The 18,303-nt window shown below is 41.3% G+C and overlaps 1 protein-coding gene across 2 annotated transcripts in view; it reads right to left on the bottom strand.

Annotated features, from left to right (window-relative positions):
• Nucleotides 1–3,309: 3,309 nt before the first annotated feature.
• The window catches only part of LOC109854486 (transcription factor Sox-3-A-like), a 277,431-nt gene continuing 262,437 nt past the window's right edge, over nt 3,310–18,303 (bottom strand). Inside the window, exons 3-4 of one of the 2 annotated variants that reach the window (XM_020427600.1) lie at nt 14,150–14,273; nt 3,310–4,031 (exon numbers count right to left, since the gene is read on the bottom strand). In XM_020427600.1, the coding sequence (XP_020283189.1) occupies nt 14,225–14,273 (49 nt within the window). In that variant the 3' untranslated portion in view covers nt 3,310–4,031; nt 14,150–14,224. The remainder of the gene's footprint in view (nt 4,032–14,149; nt 14,274–18,303) is intronic. The other variant, XM_020427601.1, reaches the window with a different exon arrangement.

Below are 18,303 nucleotides of genomic sequence, written 5' to 3'. Positions count from 1 at the left end.
ACGGCTAGGCCGCGCGGCCATCGTTTGCCTCACCCCGTTTCTCTTCACGTTTCTTTTGTTTATCCTTTTTTTTTTTAAGAATTTAATACAATAACGCTTCTTATGTGCACACGTGCACGCGCGTTGATTCGCGTATACACTGTGTCGAGTATGCGGGATTCGCGGTGCATACATTCGAAACCGCGGCGAAAGGAATTAATGTCGACGTTAATTAAGCCGCATGCCGATCATATCATGACGTGCACGAAATATGCCATCGCTTTGACCATCATTATGAAAACGAGAATATTCATATACACACATATATATATATATATATATATATATGTGTGTGTGTGTGTGTGTGTGTATACACATATATATATGTGTATACATATATATGTATATGTATTCGAGAAAAGGAAACGATACGTAATCTAATCCTACGTTCAGAGAAAATTGAATCTTGATAATAACATTAAGATAGGTAATATGATTAAGTAATCATTGTAGATAAACTACTTGTGAAAGATTATATTCACAAGTGAAAAGATATAATTTTTAGTAAACGTACGTGTAAAAATGTTTGTTTCATCAACTTCTTGCAGTATTTTACCACGGAAAATCAGAGACTTTCTAAAATAATAAATTAATTGTATATATATGATCAACAAGAAAAATTTGCTAACTATTGATTTATTTCAACCAGCACTAGTAAAAAGCTCATTGAGCAACTGAAAATCTAATAGATCAAGTAATAATATTTACGAAAAATTTCTGGGCTATTGGAAACAAAATGAAGATGTTTGAGACAATCAATTGAAGCGCAATGGCTTCTTTTGTTACAGAAAAAATTTTTGGGGCTGTTTGTTTTTGTCCAAATTGTTGTAACTGCTGCTCGCTAAGAAGAAGACAGGACTGCATCAAAGATTAAAATTAGTCTATTAGTCTATTGAGAGTTTTGCCAACAAAACTCTTTGTTAGTGAAACAAAAAAATCAGTTATCACAATTATTTTGTACTTGGCTCGACCGTATAATAAACAAAACGTTTTTTTCGTGTGGAGTAAAAAAAAAGTAGAATTATTTAATACAGAAAACGATCTCAATTTAAACTGTAGCAACATGCGATACCTCTCTGGCGCGACAGTATTAGAACGAGTGAATTAATTAAGCCATTAGCCGGTGCTGATGCACGCCTGTTAATCGTCAGTCACTAATTATGCTAAGCAGCAGGGACGTACGGTATGCAGGTGAACGCAGTGTATTACAAGGCCGTAGCACGTGCTGTGCCATCGATCCACGAGCGAGAATGCAAGTGCGAGGCGCGCCGTGCTGTAACGTGCGATTTTGCATGTGTGTTTTGCTGATCGCCGTTTGTCGGATCTTACGTTCGTTCTCGTACGCCAGCTTTGTGTTACAAAGATAAATTTCTGCTCCAAAGTTTTGCTCGTTTTATTATGTACCAATCGCAAATTATTATTTTACTTCGTAATTTTCTACTGAGAGAGAAAGTTTCTGGAGTCCTTTGAAATCGACTTGTGAATATAGAAATTACATTGTCCGTAAAAACAGGTTTAGAATCTATTTTGAATTCAATTCAAAGTATGTAAATTGAAAATACTTCGATCGACAAAAAGTATCGCATAAAATACTGTGTTAAATCTTTCTTATGTAAGCCTCTATTTTTTTTCTTATTTTACAGAGAGACACCAAAATCTCATGGACGTTCAATGACCCGACTTTAAGTTAGATACCCTCGATATTGCCAAGGGTGGTGGCTAAAACAAAGGGCTGGTCTCAGGGTGGTCGATAGTCCACGGCCGCCAATCAGGCGAGACCTCCGCCGAGAACCCTCGTCCTTGCGATCCTCCGCAACAGCTAGGGAGGGTTAGATTCCGTAGAGGGTTCATTCGTCCATGTGAGAGACAGACTCTTCGAGAGATCGGGAATCCGAGAAGAACACCCACGGCTGCCGCGTCTCCACGGTGACGAGTGGCGGATGGAAAAGACGGGCCAATATCTTTCTCTCTTCTTATACGAAATGTTCGCTTTTGTCGAGCAGATCGCGAGTAGCCCACTCGATTCTATCGAAAACTCGGAGCTCACCGCCAAATGAAATGTATATTGCTATTTTGTGTCTTCGCAAAAGAACACGTACTTAGAAAATAAAATCAAAGATAGTCCTTTTTTTTTTTAAATCAAAGATAGTCCTTTTTTGTTGCACTATATAGTACAACATCATTTGTACGTACTCTTGTGTAATCTCTAATACAAAATCAAATTACTGTTACCTTAATAAGACATTTTCTTTTGATCAACAGTTTTCTAATAATGTTGATACATGTATACGTACAACAATATGCGATAGTTTCCCGTTTCTCATGTTTCGCCCTTATTTAGCAAGAGTCATGATACCATGTACACAAAGTTCATTCTGCGCACGCTCTATCAGCATGCAAGTATTGGCAGCACCGGAGAAGAATCATGACCGTGAGAAATGAGAACGTAATAAATGGGAGGGTGGGGGAGAGTAGAGAACTCTCTGATGTATCATTTATGTATACAGATTGTCTAAAAAATTTTGACATATCCGACGTGTAAAGATCGAGTCAATCTGAATCGAAAAGTCATTTGTCATTTTGCACAACTCGCAATATTTATTGAGTTATTAATTAATTATAATGCGAGCCAATAAACGCGATTAAAACGCGTATTTTCAATTGTAAATAGAGAAAAACGAGTTAACTCGCATAATATCTCGCAGCAACGAAAGACAAAGCAAACAAACGAGCGGTGTGTGACACAGTTTTTTTGCGTTCAGTTTCGGTTTTTCACGGCGATAAAACTAAAGATCACACACGCCTACAAAAGTCGGGATTATCTCTTCCTACGCGCTCATTCGCTCGTATTAATTAATTAATAACTCAATAAATATTGCAAATTTTTACAAAATGATAAATAACTTTTCGGATCCAATCTATATTCACATTTCGGATGTGTTAAAATTTTTCAGACACTTGTGTGTGTGTGTATGTGTGTGTGTGTGTGTGTGTAATATCTAAATGTTATAAATTAGTTGAATTATAAATGTATATGTAATAATTATTTTTACATACTCTTCGGGAATATGAGTGAGAATAGGTGAAACATTAAAATAAAAATACACACACTAACAGAACACACATTTATACAAATTTTCCCTCCAAAAATAGATATTCTTTATTTGGTTTTATTTTTGCAGACCGTTGCAGAACATCCACTTGGATCCAAATATTACGCAAGCGGAGCAGCCATATTCTCATTTCCACGGTGACGATGTTGGCAGAGAAGACGAGCCAAGATCCGCCCTTCCCCCGTACGTCGACCCTCTTCGCTGGCATCAGAAAATTAAACGCGGTCGGCCATTCGTCTTTATCTGCAACATGGCGGTTCTATCGAGAAGCTGTAATCTCTCTTTTCCCGGGAAGAGAAAGTATCTCAATTCGCGTCGCGAATTTATTTCCGACAAGGAACCCAATTCTCTATCTCTCTCTAATTCGATAATCGCGAACCTCAGAGAGATCGTAACACTATCCTCTTGACTATAATTAGAGAAGTTAACGGATAAACTTAGTTAGTATAGCTAACTACGGAGCGTCATCCTTTACATCTTTACGCTTCTCACTCGAACCTCTCAATCGCGCGCGTATAAGGAATTCTCTCGCGTCCGTCTAACTTTAATGTTCTCTGATTATATCGAGTATTCTGAGCTTTAACGCACAGCCGCAAGTCGTGAAATGTAGGCCGATTTGAAGACGACGTGCACCGAAATAAAAAAAAAAAAGGGTTTAATTTCACCGAATATCATTTTTCACAGTAGCGAAATTAATGATGGCCATTTGTCTCAACGTATCTCGTTTATTCAACACTTATGTTTATTATACATCCTTACGCGCGAAAATCTACATAAAAACTTATTAAAACGGATTTAAAGGTAAAATTTAACTGCTTGTGACAGTTCCGCGCGTTGTTGCGGAGTGCAGCGTCATTCTGATGCACAGGAACTCCCGTTCTAGAAACATAAACAACACACACGTTATGTGAAATATCTCTAATAGAGATATGTGAAATATCTCATAGAGATGTTAAGTTCGTTTATCTTAAAAGACGTAATCGATACTTCTCCGCAATCACGTTGGATTTTTATGTTTAAAAGCGAGATAATATTTACTGCAACTTGTTGTGTGAACAATGTACGAGCAATGTACTACTTGCGAAATTGACAAAATGACCAATCGATCGCAATCCGCGTCTTGTAGAAGACGCTTAACCTTTAAGAGGATACTTGGACCTGTCTGTTATATCGATCGAACAAGTAATTAGTAATTTAGATATTTATTTTCGTATTTACTACTCGGACAGATAAACGATTTTCCAAAATAAAAGAAAATAGTCAAAGGAATCTCTGTTGAGTTTGAATTTTCTAAAAATTGAACAAAATTGTTTTTTGCAGTTACCGTTATCTCGATATAATGTGTGTGTGTGTTGTGTATTGTATTTGTAAGTTCAAAGTTAATACATGAAAAAGAACAACAGACAGAGATAGAAGTACTGTTCGCAAGAATGCAATGAGATCATCAGACTATAATTTAGAAACCTACAATAGGCAAAAGATCCAAACTACGTTTAAATCTAACATAACTTCTTTTTATATATGTGAGTCCTTGTTTCTCTCTAACGACGCTCTATGGTCAATGTTACTTGTATCAGTAACAATAGTTACGATGTATATAGACGCTCCAGTATCTTCTTAAGCACTTATTTGTTACAGTATTTATTTATTACTCATTTCCAACGTCATCAAAATCTAACACAATTGCGGGAGTATCGAGCAGCCTTAAGAGATTGACCTAGTGTTTTCACTACGTGAATGGCGTAAGCAAAATAAATTAAAGCGCACAGAAAGTTAGACAATAAGAAATACAATCGATAAGAAATACAATAAAAAGCCATAAGTTTAACGCAAAAAATCTGTGTAGAACACGATTAGGATCTGCAGGGAAAATTCAAGTACCTAAAATATGATTCTAAATACAAAAAATAAACACTAACATAAGATGTACTCAAAATTGAATTTTCTATCATCAATTCTATACACACATATACACACACATTTGGTATTATAAAAATATTTCTACCATCGCATCTTGGAGAACAGCATAATCAAGAGTTAAATTCAGTTTGATTCGTGTACTTTGCTAATTGAGAGCGCTAATTCGTTTTTTATCTATTTTATAGCTGCGCGAGAGATAGAAAAAAAAAAAAAAAAACTAAATTCGAATTCGAGAATATAATCCTCTTTTTCTCTTTTGACAATTGTTGCGAAAAATGACATCAGTATTCCAGTTGCGAGATACTGATGTATTTATCACACCAATAAAATTCAATAACATCCTGTACTTGTTACGCACGAGAGTTGTTTAAAGTTGGGGAAAAAAGGGTAACGATTCGCTTTTGTAAATGACGAACAAAAACCGAATGTAAATGGCTGTCGACGAGTTCCCGCGTTGATGAAGAGGGTGGCATCGTCGACGAAGTGGTAATATAAACTTACTGATTGCAATTGCTACCGGTCTTTTGGGGATTTATTAAAAAAAAAACAAAAAAAAAAAAAAAAACCCGGCAGCAAACCACACTGTTTTCGCAGATCGATGATCGTTTGTCATAGCGTGTCGAAGCAGAACGATTGCGAGCTTTTTATTAACCCTTGCGTGTCCCACGAGTTTTCATTCTTTCTCTTTCTCTCTCTCTCTCCTTCTCTCGTGTTCACGTACACACGCGCGTATACATCTTGCTGTTAATAATCACAAGTAATTATCTGACACGATATCTCAATATCCGATATGCTTTTTAACTGTTGTGTTTTAGATACGTCTTCTTCTTGTCACCGATTAATGAGATATTATAACAAACAAAGGTAAAATCCTTAATATGTTTTTATATCAAATATTGTACTAAAAGTAATTAACATTTCACATTTTTAATAATAGTGTAATGCATTTACGTAACTTTTATAATATATACACTTATTAAACGACAGGTCGTTTTTGCGATTTACAAATTTTTTGTTAGTTCCCATCTTCTTTTCAATTCAAAATTTTCAATCAAAGCGACGTATCCGATTTTAAAATAATACGGGATCCTCTCAATTTTTTTTTTTTTTTTTTTTTAGTGTAAATCCGTAAGAAATCGCAAGTGTGTGTTTTGAAACTGGCGCGACGTGAAGTGCGCGTGGAGGATAAATTTTTATCAGCGCTCGCTCCGACGAGTCGAGCTTATTAAGCCGTCCGTCCATTCGTTCGTTCGTTCGTTCGTTCGTTCGTTCGTTCGTTCGTCCGTCCGTTCGTCCGTTCGTCCAATTCTCACAATGGCCGTCGAACGGATGGAAAGCCGCGAGCGAAGGTATGGAAGATCCGTACCCAATCCTCTCTTTCAGTGTAATTATTTTTACGCGAGTCGAGAGCTCCTGTCGATGACAGCCACGACTGCCGGCCGGAGTAGTAGGCGGAGGTGGAGACGAGACACGATGGCGACATCGGTTTCACCGAGATGCGCGGCAGGTGGAAATCCCTCACCCCCTCCCCCCACCCCCCTCGGGTCGGCTGCTGTTGCACATTCGCTCGCGCGAGTGTTGCAGCTCTGTCGCGCGACAGAGCGAGGACGAGGTGGAAAACGCGAGCGACGGGAAAAGAGGTAGACGCGAGGCTGTGGCGCGAGGGTGGGACAAAGATCGGTGTCATTGGCAGCGTCTCGGCGAGCCGGGAACTGACAGGCGGGACACGCGGCTGAAACACTCGGCCAAGTTGATGGAAAATGCGCCATGGAGCGTCCGTCGTCGGTAAGCGAATAGCGGTATATCGCTGACCTTGGATCTTTGCAGACGGAAAGCCAGAAGATCTGAAGACTTTCCGCGCTTAAAACGTGTCAGGGACACGTGCGGCAGTCTCCTCTTCGTTGCGAAGAACAGAAAGAACATAACTCTTGGATTTTTACGAGATAATTATATAGTCGTGTTATTAAAACACATCGCGTCGTGTACACGTAATATCTCGCAAAAAATGTTATCTTCGCAAATGAAACTCGGCGGATCGCTGATGAAATTTCAGCTTCGGATATAATATCAAAAGTACGTACAAGAGTTAGATAAACAGATAGAGCGAATCGACTCAAAGTCATGTTCCAAGAAGAAGACAGAAAACGCCACGGGCACAAAAATAATTGCTTCCTCCGTCTTCCTACGATTAAAAAATAAATGAAAGCGAAGCAGTTGGCAAGCGTTTAATTCGAATCGTCCTTTGCAAACACTCGCATATTTCTGATACATACGCGATTGTGTTATTTCGAAGTTTAGTGGCAGAAAATTATGAGGTTCAAAACATGCCAACGCGACAGCCTAATAATTTTCCCGGCGAAGAAAAAATTTCTTGCGTTGTATCCCGTCGCCATTTTTATTTCGCGCTGCAAAGCGCAACTTCCCGTTGAAATAAGCAAATATTTCGAATAATAGCGAGGCGCGAGCGACGGTATAATCTTCCACTTTACAGTACAGCTTAATCCGATCCTGAACGAGGAGAACTAGCGTGGATGATTCGACGGGGGCAGGTGAGGCGGGACGGGGGGAGGTAGAGAAGGATGACTCTGCGAGTTTCGGACGCACGGCCAGCCAGAGCGTTCTCTGCCCGCTCCTCCGGTTCAATTTCTGGCGTCAATTAAAAAGTGATGCGGACCGAGGAAAATCAGGAATTAACGAAGCGGGGCCCGGAGCTGCCACGCCGGGCGTTTCGCCGACGCCCGTTCCCCATTCTCGCGGCGAATCGTCCTTAATCGGCTGTCATTGAGGAATCTTACGAAGAACCGCGCGCGCGAACGCGCGAGAGAGAGAGAAAGAAGCCGCTCCGATTTTAGCGAAACACAGCCGGAAAGATCGTCTATGTGCGTGAAAAATCGACACCACGCCGAAAAGGGAGAGAGCATTGTCCTTCCCTCGCTTCGCTCTCTCGAAAGCTTCGATAATGAACGGAACCTAGCGCGAGAGAGAAGTGAAAATATATTTCTCTTTCAGCTTTTTAATTACTTTCTATTTTAACACAATTTTCGAGAAAACGACGGGAGCAGATCCTCTTTTCACTTAAGGAAGATAAAGAGAAAACGATGAAACATCGAGAAATTCTTGATAATCGCGTGAAATATCGGTTAAGTATTTTGATTCTTGCAAACACACACACACACATATATAGCACAAGCGGTAACGCTTGCCAATGTTTCTCGCGCGCAGCAAGAAGCACAACAGCTAATCAACTTGCTGCTTTTTCGCAAGAACGAAAGGTTGGTGTCGGCGTCGCTTCTTGTCGCACGTTTGTCACGTTTTGTGTCCGCGGCGCAAGAACCACACGGATGTTTTCACATGCGGACAAATGGTGCCGATGTGTCGTTATAAGTGAGAGTAACCCTTGAACTTTCCTTTCGCGTAACGATCTTTTTTCCTTTACCGCGTTGCCTTATGGCGAGACGACTAACCAACGATTCGGACTCGGCGAGAAAGCAGGCCTCGCCTCAAGCCCCGACGCGAACTAGCACCCAGCTGAAGTTCGTTACACAGCGTGACTCGGCAAAGCCGATTTCTTGGACGGATCTTACCTTGCCTCGCGTCTTCGACGGATACTCGTTCGCTCGTCGCGCGCGCGAAACCTCGGGGTATGAAGAAAGCTGTCGCGAGCTACCTGTCATTAGCGCCCGTAATTGCCGAATTCGCGCGATCGCATTTAATTGCTCGATCGTTAATCGACCCCGGAGAATTCGCGCTGTAACATTCGCAGCTTTTTTATTCGCGCGAAAAAAATCGGTCACTTCAAGTAGGAATCGTTTTTTTTTTTTATTTTTTTATTTTTTTTTATTAAACCGGGTTTTTTTGTTCTTTTATTATAAAAAAAATCAATTATCATTTATTAGTTCTGATGTATATTTAGAATTATGTCGCTTTCCTTAAGGCGAGACAAAAACTTGCACGTTTCTTTGAAACACAATCTGGAGCGCATTCGGTCTCACAATCACCGCCGAATGTGAAACAACGTCAGAGACAAGTAGATCCAAATAGGGTTAGTTGCAGTCACGAGTCCTGTTGTGCCTGCTGTAGAATTTGCCATTATCCATTCCGGCAATGTTGACTATGAAACTCCGTAACGTAGTGTTGCAACTGTGAAAGGCCTTACGATGACTGTTGCAATTTACCCTCTCGCGGCGCGACTAGCCCCGCCTTCGCCTTTGCTACGCGCAACGTTCCCGTGAATTAACACGGCGAGCCGTGCAACGACGCAAAACTAAGTCGTCCAGAGTATGTATGTACAGGATGTCTGAAAAATGTTGACACACACAACCGAAGTGTGGAGAGAGATTGGGGTCAATCCCGAACCGAAAAGTTTTGTACCAATTTGCAAAATAGGTATTGAGTGATTAATTAACACATACGACCCAATGAGCGTGTGGGAAGCAACGATCCCGGACTCAGTAGACGTGTATGATTCTCTAAGTTGTAAAGAAAAATACTTTATTTCATGCAATCTTCTAAGACATAAAGAGATAAGGAGGCAGAGCGAACAAGCGTGTGGCAAGTGACACAGCTTCTCGCGATCAGCTGATTTTCACAACTGAAAATCGCACACAGAGAATCGCACGCCTACAGAGTCCGAGGATCGTCGCTTACCAGGCAACAGAGTTATCGGTCTTACTATTCTACCGGATATTTTGACGGTAAAGATATTAGAAATCTCCTGATTCAGTTGCAATATGTATCGATAAAAATATGCGTAAAAATTGTCCACGCTAGCGACGTACGCGAAGACACAGCGTCGCCGCGCCGATTGGCCGTCACGCACACTACCAGGCGCGCGGCTCACTGACGCGCGTCCGGCTAAAAGTCGGCGCTGATTGGCGTGATTTGCTCAATAATTCTTTTATTACCTACATGTAATAGAAAAAAATAATGAAAAAAAAAGGTTAAGGACTTTTCGACTGAGGTTTTAATGAGGAATAACACTATGTAGTTAGTGGGAGGTTTTTTGTTGACACCCTGTATATACATACATATATATATATATATCGACCGGCTGATTAAGAAAGTGTCCACCCAGCAGCCCACGATCATTAATCGCGACATATCGGCAGCAAAAAAAAGGCCGGAGCGATTCGTCCCGCGTGTGTGCGCGCGCGCGCGCGCTCGCAAAAGAGATGTGGATCGGGACGAAGAATGTAAAGAGGAGCGAGAAAGAAAGCGAGACGGAGGCGCGCGAGTCCTTCGCGTGGAAGGAACGATGCGACGACGCCGCAGCTAATTACCTGAAATAACCCATTAGTCCTGTATCCACCGGGAATTACAAGGCAACTGCTGAGACAGAGAGGGCGCGTCGTCTTTTGACGTGTTAATCTCAGCCCCGTGAGGACCGCGCGCGTTCCCTCTACTCGCCCGCTCCGCTGTTTCCATGAATCAGCACTATCGTGCACCTGAAGAAAAATCGCCGACACGGAACGGAGCCGCCGCGCGATGCAGATCCGCCGAATCGATTATCGGGTGTAATAAGCCGTGCCATTTGGGCGTGATCTCGCTCGCGATTCGCGCCGCGGAAACTTCTCAACACGCGACAAAATGTATTCGCGATACAAGAATTTATTGTACAAAGAAACTATGATAAATCGCTCCAGCACGCAGGACTGCGCTTTATGGATATTATCAAGCGACACAAAGATTTTCGAAGCTTGTCTCTCTTTACAACTTTATTATAACTGCAATTTCTGAAGACTTCATATATATAAATTGAAACAAGAGAAAAAGAGTGGAAGCTACCATTTTTTCTATTTCTTTTTTTTTCAGATTTTTTCAATATTCGGAAAGTTTTCAAATTATTTTCGTCCACACAAACGTATTTTTTTTGTCAAACATATTCATATTGAAAGTTTTTTTTTCGGACGGCGATACGTTTCTTGCCGCTACGTTTTTCAACTGGGAAAGAAAAATTTCTGCGGAGACGAACTGCCGATCGAAGTACCTTCGGGTAACTACTTCGAGCGCGCCGAAGGGGCCGCGAAGCGAGAGGAGCAATCACGAACGATTTCATAGCTGTCACCCTCCCGATGGAGGACTTCGGGTTCCATTTCGAGGTTCCCGAGCCAGGGAGATCCGTGGAATGACGGGGCACATTCCCCTCTTCGCCTCGGAGCGAGGGAGCTTTCCCTCTCGACAAAAATTCGGGATATACTTCGCGCAAACCCCCGTCCGGAGGCTGCGCTCGCGCGTCTGACGTTTCAATTTTTAATCCACCAAGTACCGCGTCTCGAGATAGATATCATAACGACGTATGAAATTGACCTAAAGAGTGAAAAATTAAAAAAATAAAAAATTGTTTTTCTTCAAAAATCAACAATTCTCCCCTCGGTATCGTATACGTATGTTTTTTTTTTTTTTAATAAATTCACTTTTCTATTCAACGTAACCAAATGAAAGCGATTGAAGATTTCGAATAGTTTCTTTCACGGCAACGTGTCGGTAATTATGCGCGACGTCACAGATGTCGTTTATCACGCGAGTTCTTCAAGGATCGCCTCGAAATCGTTTGGTTCCACGTGCTTTTCCGACTTGTGTGCCCCGCCTATCCAATTTGCTCGGTGTACGTTGCTCAAAGAACGATTTATTCGCCCCCGTATGCGTACGAGCGATATCGAAATTGGAGCGAGAGCCGATATATTCTTCGAGAGAAGCGTAGAAGCTCGAGTTTACTCGGCTGAGCGCGACGAAAGGGCCTCCGGTTCTTGCCGCGCGGCGAGTCCGTCAGCGGTGGATTTTTTTGTCGTTCGATTTTTTGGTTTTTTCTCTCATCATTGACTTATTTTTGTAATTAAAGCGACCGCCACGGCGGAACGATCGGTGACAAGGTGCGCCGACCAGGTCCGAACGACCGCGAGGGTCAAGCTGTTCGATTTTGGCGATCCGGCGAGCGAGAATCGATCAATCGACCGAGCGATCGGCAGACCATCGAAGCCGCCAATCGCCTAGTTTGCTTGAGCGGAACAAACTCGCCGTGCAGATCGGCCTGTCAAGTGAAACTGGGGCAAAACATCCGCGTCCCGATTTAATCCGCGAGGAATCGAGTTGAGATCGGTCACGGCGTGAGAGCTCTCTCTCTCTCTCTCTTTCTCTCTCTCTCTCTCTCAACTTGTTGTATGGTCTCGTCGATAGAATGGATCGATTAAATGGCCGATAGATATCGCGTTTGTCGTAGAAATCGCGAGTCGGCATAAACGTGCGCGCAAAGCACGCGGACGAAGAACAAAAAAACGATTCCTCGTGTTTTGCGAATACTTTCATGAACGAATCACCGCCGAGTCGAGTTACAGCGACTTGCCGCTCGCGTGGGTAACTTACTCACGTGAAAATCAGCTTTCTACGCTAACAACGAACGAAAAAATCGGCGCCGTTACGCCCTAGATCGTCGCTTAACTGGCCGATCGTTGAGTCCATTGCAATTCGAGCAGCCAGCGACTCGACGCGCTCGTTAACGTTGGCAAATAGTAAATTAAATCGAGAAATGTGTACTTAAAAAACTTCTTTTTTAACATATTATTCGATCCTTGAAGTGTTTCTCGAAAGTTAGAGACAGTCTAGAGAAAGACATTATCGTTTTGAGAAAATCATATTCAACAATTGTAAATTAAACAGTTTTTCTAATTTATAATAATAACTAAATAATTTTTCTATATATCGCCTCTGAACGTATTTATCAAAACTGAAATACATACTTCAAAAAAGAGTCTTTAGATTATCGGAAGATCGATATGATACATATATTATCTATATATGTTCTTTGTTTTTTTTTATTGTCCTGCTTTTTTTGTCTTGTATATGGCGTTCTTCTTTTTTTGTATCCGTAATCTCTCAGGAACAAAACATCCAAGAATAAGATCTTCGCACGTATTTAGTTTTTAAGCTCGTAGAAAAAGAAATTCTTTTTCCGTATCATACTTGAAGTTTCTGTTCTTGCCAAAAATGCGATAGTGCTTAGATATGAAAAAAAGGTCTATATAAAAAAAAAGAAAAAGAACAAATGTACTGTGTGTGTATATGAGCTCTCTTAACAGACATTCTTCATGAATTAGGATAGTTTGCTCTTATCAGTTCAAAACAATAAAAAGTACACCCTCTCTCTTTTTTTCTCTCTCTCTGAGAAGAATATTTTCTTCATTTATCAACAAACGTTAAAGAAACTTCTTAAGACGGTCTGACATTTTTGAAAAAAACGATTTTCTTCTCCAAGCAGAAACTTCTTTCTAATGCTATTTTAGAAAACAATATTATTGAAAAAACAAGTAGAAAAACTCTCACATTTTTTTATCACGAGATTCTAGTATAAATATTCCGCCTAAACAACTAAAAATATATTTTCCATGTTAACAAACGTTATAGAGAATTCTCAAAATGTTTTTTTAAGAACACGTGACATTTTTCAAACAAGTACTTCCTTCTCAAAGAGACCTTTCTTAATGTTATAGTTTTAGGAAGAGAAAAACAATCGAAACTTTATCTTTGTTTGAACACATGAATGTATTACATCGTTACTGTACAGCGTTGTAAAAGTGTACATCATCAGGACCCAAACACAATTACCAAATCAGTTATCAGTTTGATCTTGGTGACCTACGTCAAATTTCGACAGAAACCGTAAAACATTTTGAAGAAAAAACAAAAAAAAATATATTTTTCTAATTACATTCTATCCCTAAGTAAACTGTTCATGAAGAAAGCGCTGGTTTATCTTTGTGTAAATTCTTGTGCGTAATTTTAACAAGATTTGAAGAGAGTAGCGTGAGAAACAAGTAACACAATTCTTGTTAATAAAAGAGCGTAGAAAGAAAATCGAGTCAATCGCACATGAATGTCTTACGCGCGAGACATAAGATTCGAAATTTTCTCGATCGGCGGCGCGCCTTTGAGTTACGCGCGTGCGGGCTCCTTACGGAAAATCACCCGGTAGAGCTCGCGCGCCGGCTGATAAGCAATCAATCCTCTGATTTGTCTATGTAAGTTTCACGCCTTGCTCGATTCTCTTTCCCTTGATCTAATCTTCTCGGAGAAAGAAGACTCACCACAGCGCGCGAAACAATCAAGGAGCCCGATCCTCCGGTGTTGGAATAGCTCGACATTGTCGCGGCGAGAGTCGCTCACGTCGGCCAGGATTCCACGCGCACGTTGCTCGTCGCGTTCCAATCCCTGCAACACACACCAGAACGTGCTCCGTGAGAGAACGATCGGTCGGGGTCCTTTTTCGGCCGTGGCTGTGGTAAAGACCGTTTCCGTTCTGGCGGATTAGCCGCCGTTCCGTCCCGGGAAACACGCCAAATTGATATCAACGAGCTACACTTAAACCACTACTGGCTAAAAGAAGTCGCGTGTCTGATGGAATCGCGATTGACAAAGGCGGAAGAAAATTGGCAAAAAAGCGCCACACTCGATTCATCGTCGGAATGCACACACATTCGCCAAATCATCGTTACAGAGAAACAGATATATAGCGAGTGAGAGAACAAGGATTATTTTCACCGTTAAGTTAGGTCGCACCGGTTTATTGCGCGCTGGAAAATTAGTTTTTGTTTAACGACGCGACTGTGATCTCGAAAGATTTCTCCGGAGCGGAACAGATCGCGGCACGCACGAAGGAATGTTGCGTGTGATATATGCGCGTTCACGCGTGAGTCACGCGAGAGAGGGGGATGGGTTGATATTAAGAATAAGCAACGACGCGGTGTAAGAAACTTGTGTCATCGGCGTCTTTCATCGCCGTTTGCACACTGTACGTTTTTCTTACATTTAATTTACAAGGTTTATTTATCTTTTTGCAATTTGATCGTTTTGACAGCGGATTGTTTTCTATACATAGATAAATACTACTGAGATACTAGCGAGTACTGCACAAAATGGCAAAAAAAAACAAAAAAACCAGTATAGCACAATAGAGCGCAATAGAAAAAGATACCACAAATTCGAAAAGTGCGGGGGACCAACTTTACATAGATTAGATATAAATTATGTAGATTTGAGTGTAATAACAAAAATTGATCATTTTAAAGCCTGAAATGAGGATTGCGTGCGTGCGTGCATGTGTGTGTGTGTGTCTCAAGCGTGTGATTTTAGCTTGTCTTCAAGTGGTTGTTACGTAAGATCGACTGTATAGCACGTCATAAGTTTATGTCACTTTTGTTACGCTTCGGTATCTACGGATGAATAATTCATTCTGCTTCTTTTCTGTCAAAAGAACAAAGTTTTTTTTTCGCAAACTTCGACGCCGTTACGCCATCAGATATGTTATCAGTCGATAAGCTTCGAAACGTAATAACGCAAATCGCGGACGTCTTGCGCATTGCGTGTGTGCACGTGGATGCGAGAGGATGTGCGTCTCTATTTACGCGCGCGTGTTGCGTGCGCGCGGGAACTAATTCGCGCTCTAAGTTAATTTTATGCAGCGCGCGCGACATGCGAGAAGTCGGCGGGCGCGACGCGACAACCGGCTTATCGTAACCGCCCGCGACGCACAATTGCCGCGTTTCCTCTACGAAAGCGTCTCGCGTCTTCTATCACTTCGAGGTGTGAAAATGACGGATAGCCGCAGTAACAAGGCGAGGCGAGAGACAGAGAGAGAGAAGAGGTAACGTAGTTGCACGCCTCGACGAGCGCGTTTTACGCATCTATTAACGACGCGTCATTAACGAAGTAATTAGGTAATTACGAAGAATGTAGTTGTAAAACGTTTTTTTGTGTCACCTCTACCTGAATAGAGTGTGTTCTCAAATCATTAACTGTTGTGGTAACTGTTACGTTATTTCGAGTCAAAAATTGTCGTACCAAGTGCTTTTAAGTTTCTTGTTAATTACGTGATGAGAAAAAAAAAGTAGCGGTGTTTTTTTTTTAATTTCAATGATGCAATTCCATCGTAACGTAATATTGAACAAAAGTGTACGTATATATATATGTACGGCTTATCGTTCTTGCGGAGGTGTGAAAATGACGAATGGTCATAACGAGACGATCCAAGAAGGATAGCCGACCTGGACGATTCCTCTTCTCGTTCCCCTTCATTTACGACGAGGTCACGAGTGACACGTGACGGCGAATAATGAGCTTGGTTCGTTACCTGCTGCTGCGCGAGGTACATTCCGCGCCCACACACGCAAGAATATGACGGACGGGGATTGATTTAAGAACGATCGTTAACGCGAGATTCCGCAGAACTTCGTATCAGAAGTTCAGCCGAATATCGCGCGAGTAAAAAAAAAAAAAACTATAAATAAATAAATAAAAACAAAACTTAATGACACGCAAATTCTCAAGAATTAACACAATCAAATATATTTAAAAGACAACAAAAATGTTATATCCTTTTTCGAATCGCGGCCGAAAATCTCGCGAATACTCGCGTATATTCGGGCACCTCGAATTTTTGCAGTTCATTTTACGATTCTGTACCCGCCCCGTATCGGTAGATAAATCTTTCGTGGCAAGATCGTGATAAATTTTCGCGAACCTCGTGCGGGGGAAAGCAATACCATTAGCTTTCGTTTTGAATGGCGACACGAATTACGTTCAGTCGAGAGAGATTGAACAGTATGAAAAAAAGGGTTGCTACCCTCCACACCGGCGAGCACGAGCATCGATGGCATTGTTCGAAAAAAATTAACCCGGGATTTTTATTTACTGCCGTTCCGACTCTCTCCTGCCCCCGCGATCCTGACGAGACGATGATCGATCGATCGCCAAATTTACGTACGTTGCACTCTTTTTGCAAATCAAGAAAATTGTTATACAGAAATTTCACACACACACACACACATGCAAAGTTTATCGCATTATTTATGCACCCCTATGCACCCTCATGCACAATTACAAAAAATAAAATATTATAAAAATATTATTTCCACAAATGTTCTTTCTTAAAACAAAACCGGAATCAGAAATCTGTTAAGGAAATAGTTGAAAAATGTATTAAAGATCGAGTGATATCGATCCTGATATTGTCTTCACCATCTTCGTTCACAGTCCTCTCTCCTCAGTCCCAACGCGATAGTCATTATGGTGCGATTCGGGAACAATTAAAGCGAAGTGGCAGGAGCAAACATCGATCGGCAAGAGTGCACTAAGGGAATTAGTATGTACCCTAAAGTTCGAGCTCTCTCTCTCTCTCTCTCTCTCTCTTGGCTAGCCAGAACAGAAGGCGGCCATGCCCGAGCGCAACGCAGCTCGGTACATGGAAGGGCGTGCGCGACGCGATGGCACTCAAATATTTACCACACCGTGCAAACAGCGCCGCTATTGTTCCACGGTGCTACTATGTGTAAATTTAATCTTCCTCGGAGATTCAAAAATAAAGCCGGCGTGCGCGATTGGTGGTCGAAACGACGTGGCGAATGAAGGGATGTCGATTTATTACACGCTCGAAAGTGTACAGTGTGTTGTAGAGTGTTTAATAAATGGAATCTTTATACTAACTACTTCATCTCTCCCGCAATTAAAAATTAACGTCCCATATAATTTTACGTCAAAATAATATTTTTTGATTTAATTTACAAAATAACATAATCAATCTATTCGTTTTTTTTTTTTTTTTTTTTTTTTTTACACGAATTCAGATCTGTGTTTAAACTTGATGATACTTTTGATACTTGACATTTTTTAATTCTACGACAAATGCTTGTTATTTTCTAATCTGTAAATCTAATAGAAAAGGGCGAGATAAAACTTTGGATCGCGACTTGGTTCAATGTCAAATGACGGTTAAGGTTGTCCAATGATAATATCTTTATTTTCTCCTCCCTTAGCGTAAAAAAACAAAAAAAAAAAAAAAGATCCAGACCGTGTCATGAGCCGATTTCACAATCGGTATACGGGACAAGACGATAAGGTGGGCAGACGATGACTCTGCCCACTGTTATGTACGAGCGGCTCTATCTCGGACTCTTTGTCGGCCTATCGCGAGAGACACCTGGATGCCGTTCGGCTTATCTCACCACGAGGTCATCCAAAGGGTATCCTCGATCTCGCGTCGATCGCAAGGACAGAAGAATCGGTTAACACCGTGTCATGTTGTTTCTCTTGTTACGGGCTCGACCGGGAATAAAAAGTTACGCTTTATTCGTCGGGAGTTTCTCGTACTTCACCTCGCGATGGTATTGTTTTCTTATCGCATTTTCCTTTCGGCAATCCGCGCGGAATCCACTGTCAACAAATCGATTAATATTGAACTCCCGAT

Source organism: Pseudomyrmex gracilis, unplaced genomic scaffold (genome assembly GCF_002006095.1).
Source record: "Pseudomyrmex gracilis isolate BER0280 unplaced genomic scaffold, ASM200609v1 scaffold_67, whole genome shotgun sequence".
Classification (NCBI taxonomy): domain Eukaryota; kingdom Metazoa; phylum Arthropoda; class Insecta; order Hymenoptera; family Formicidae; genus Pseudomyrmex; species Pseudomyrmex gracilis.
The sequence above is the reverse complement of the archived record's forward strand: the minus strand, read 5'-3'. Positions and strand labels throughout refer to the sequence as shown.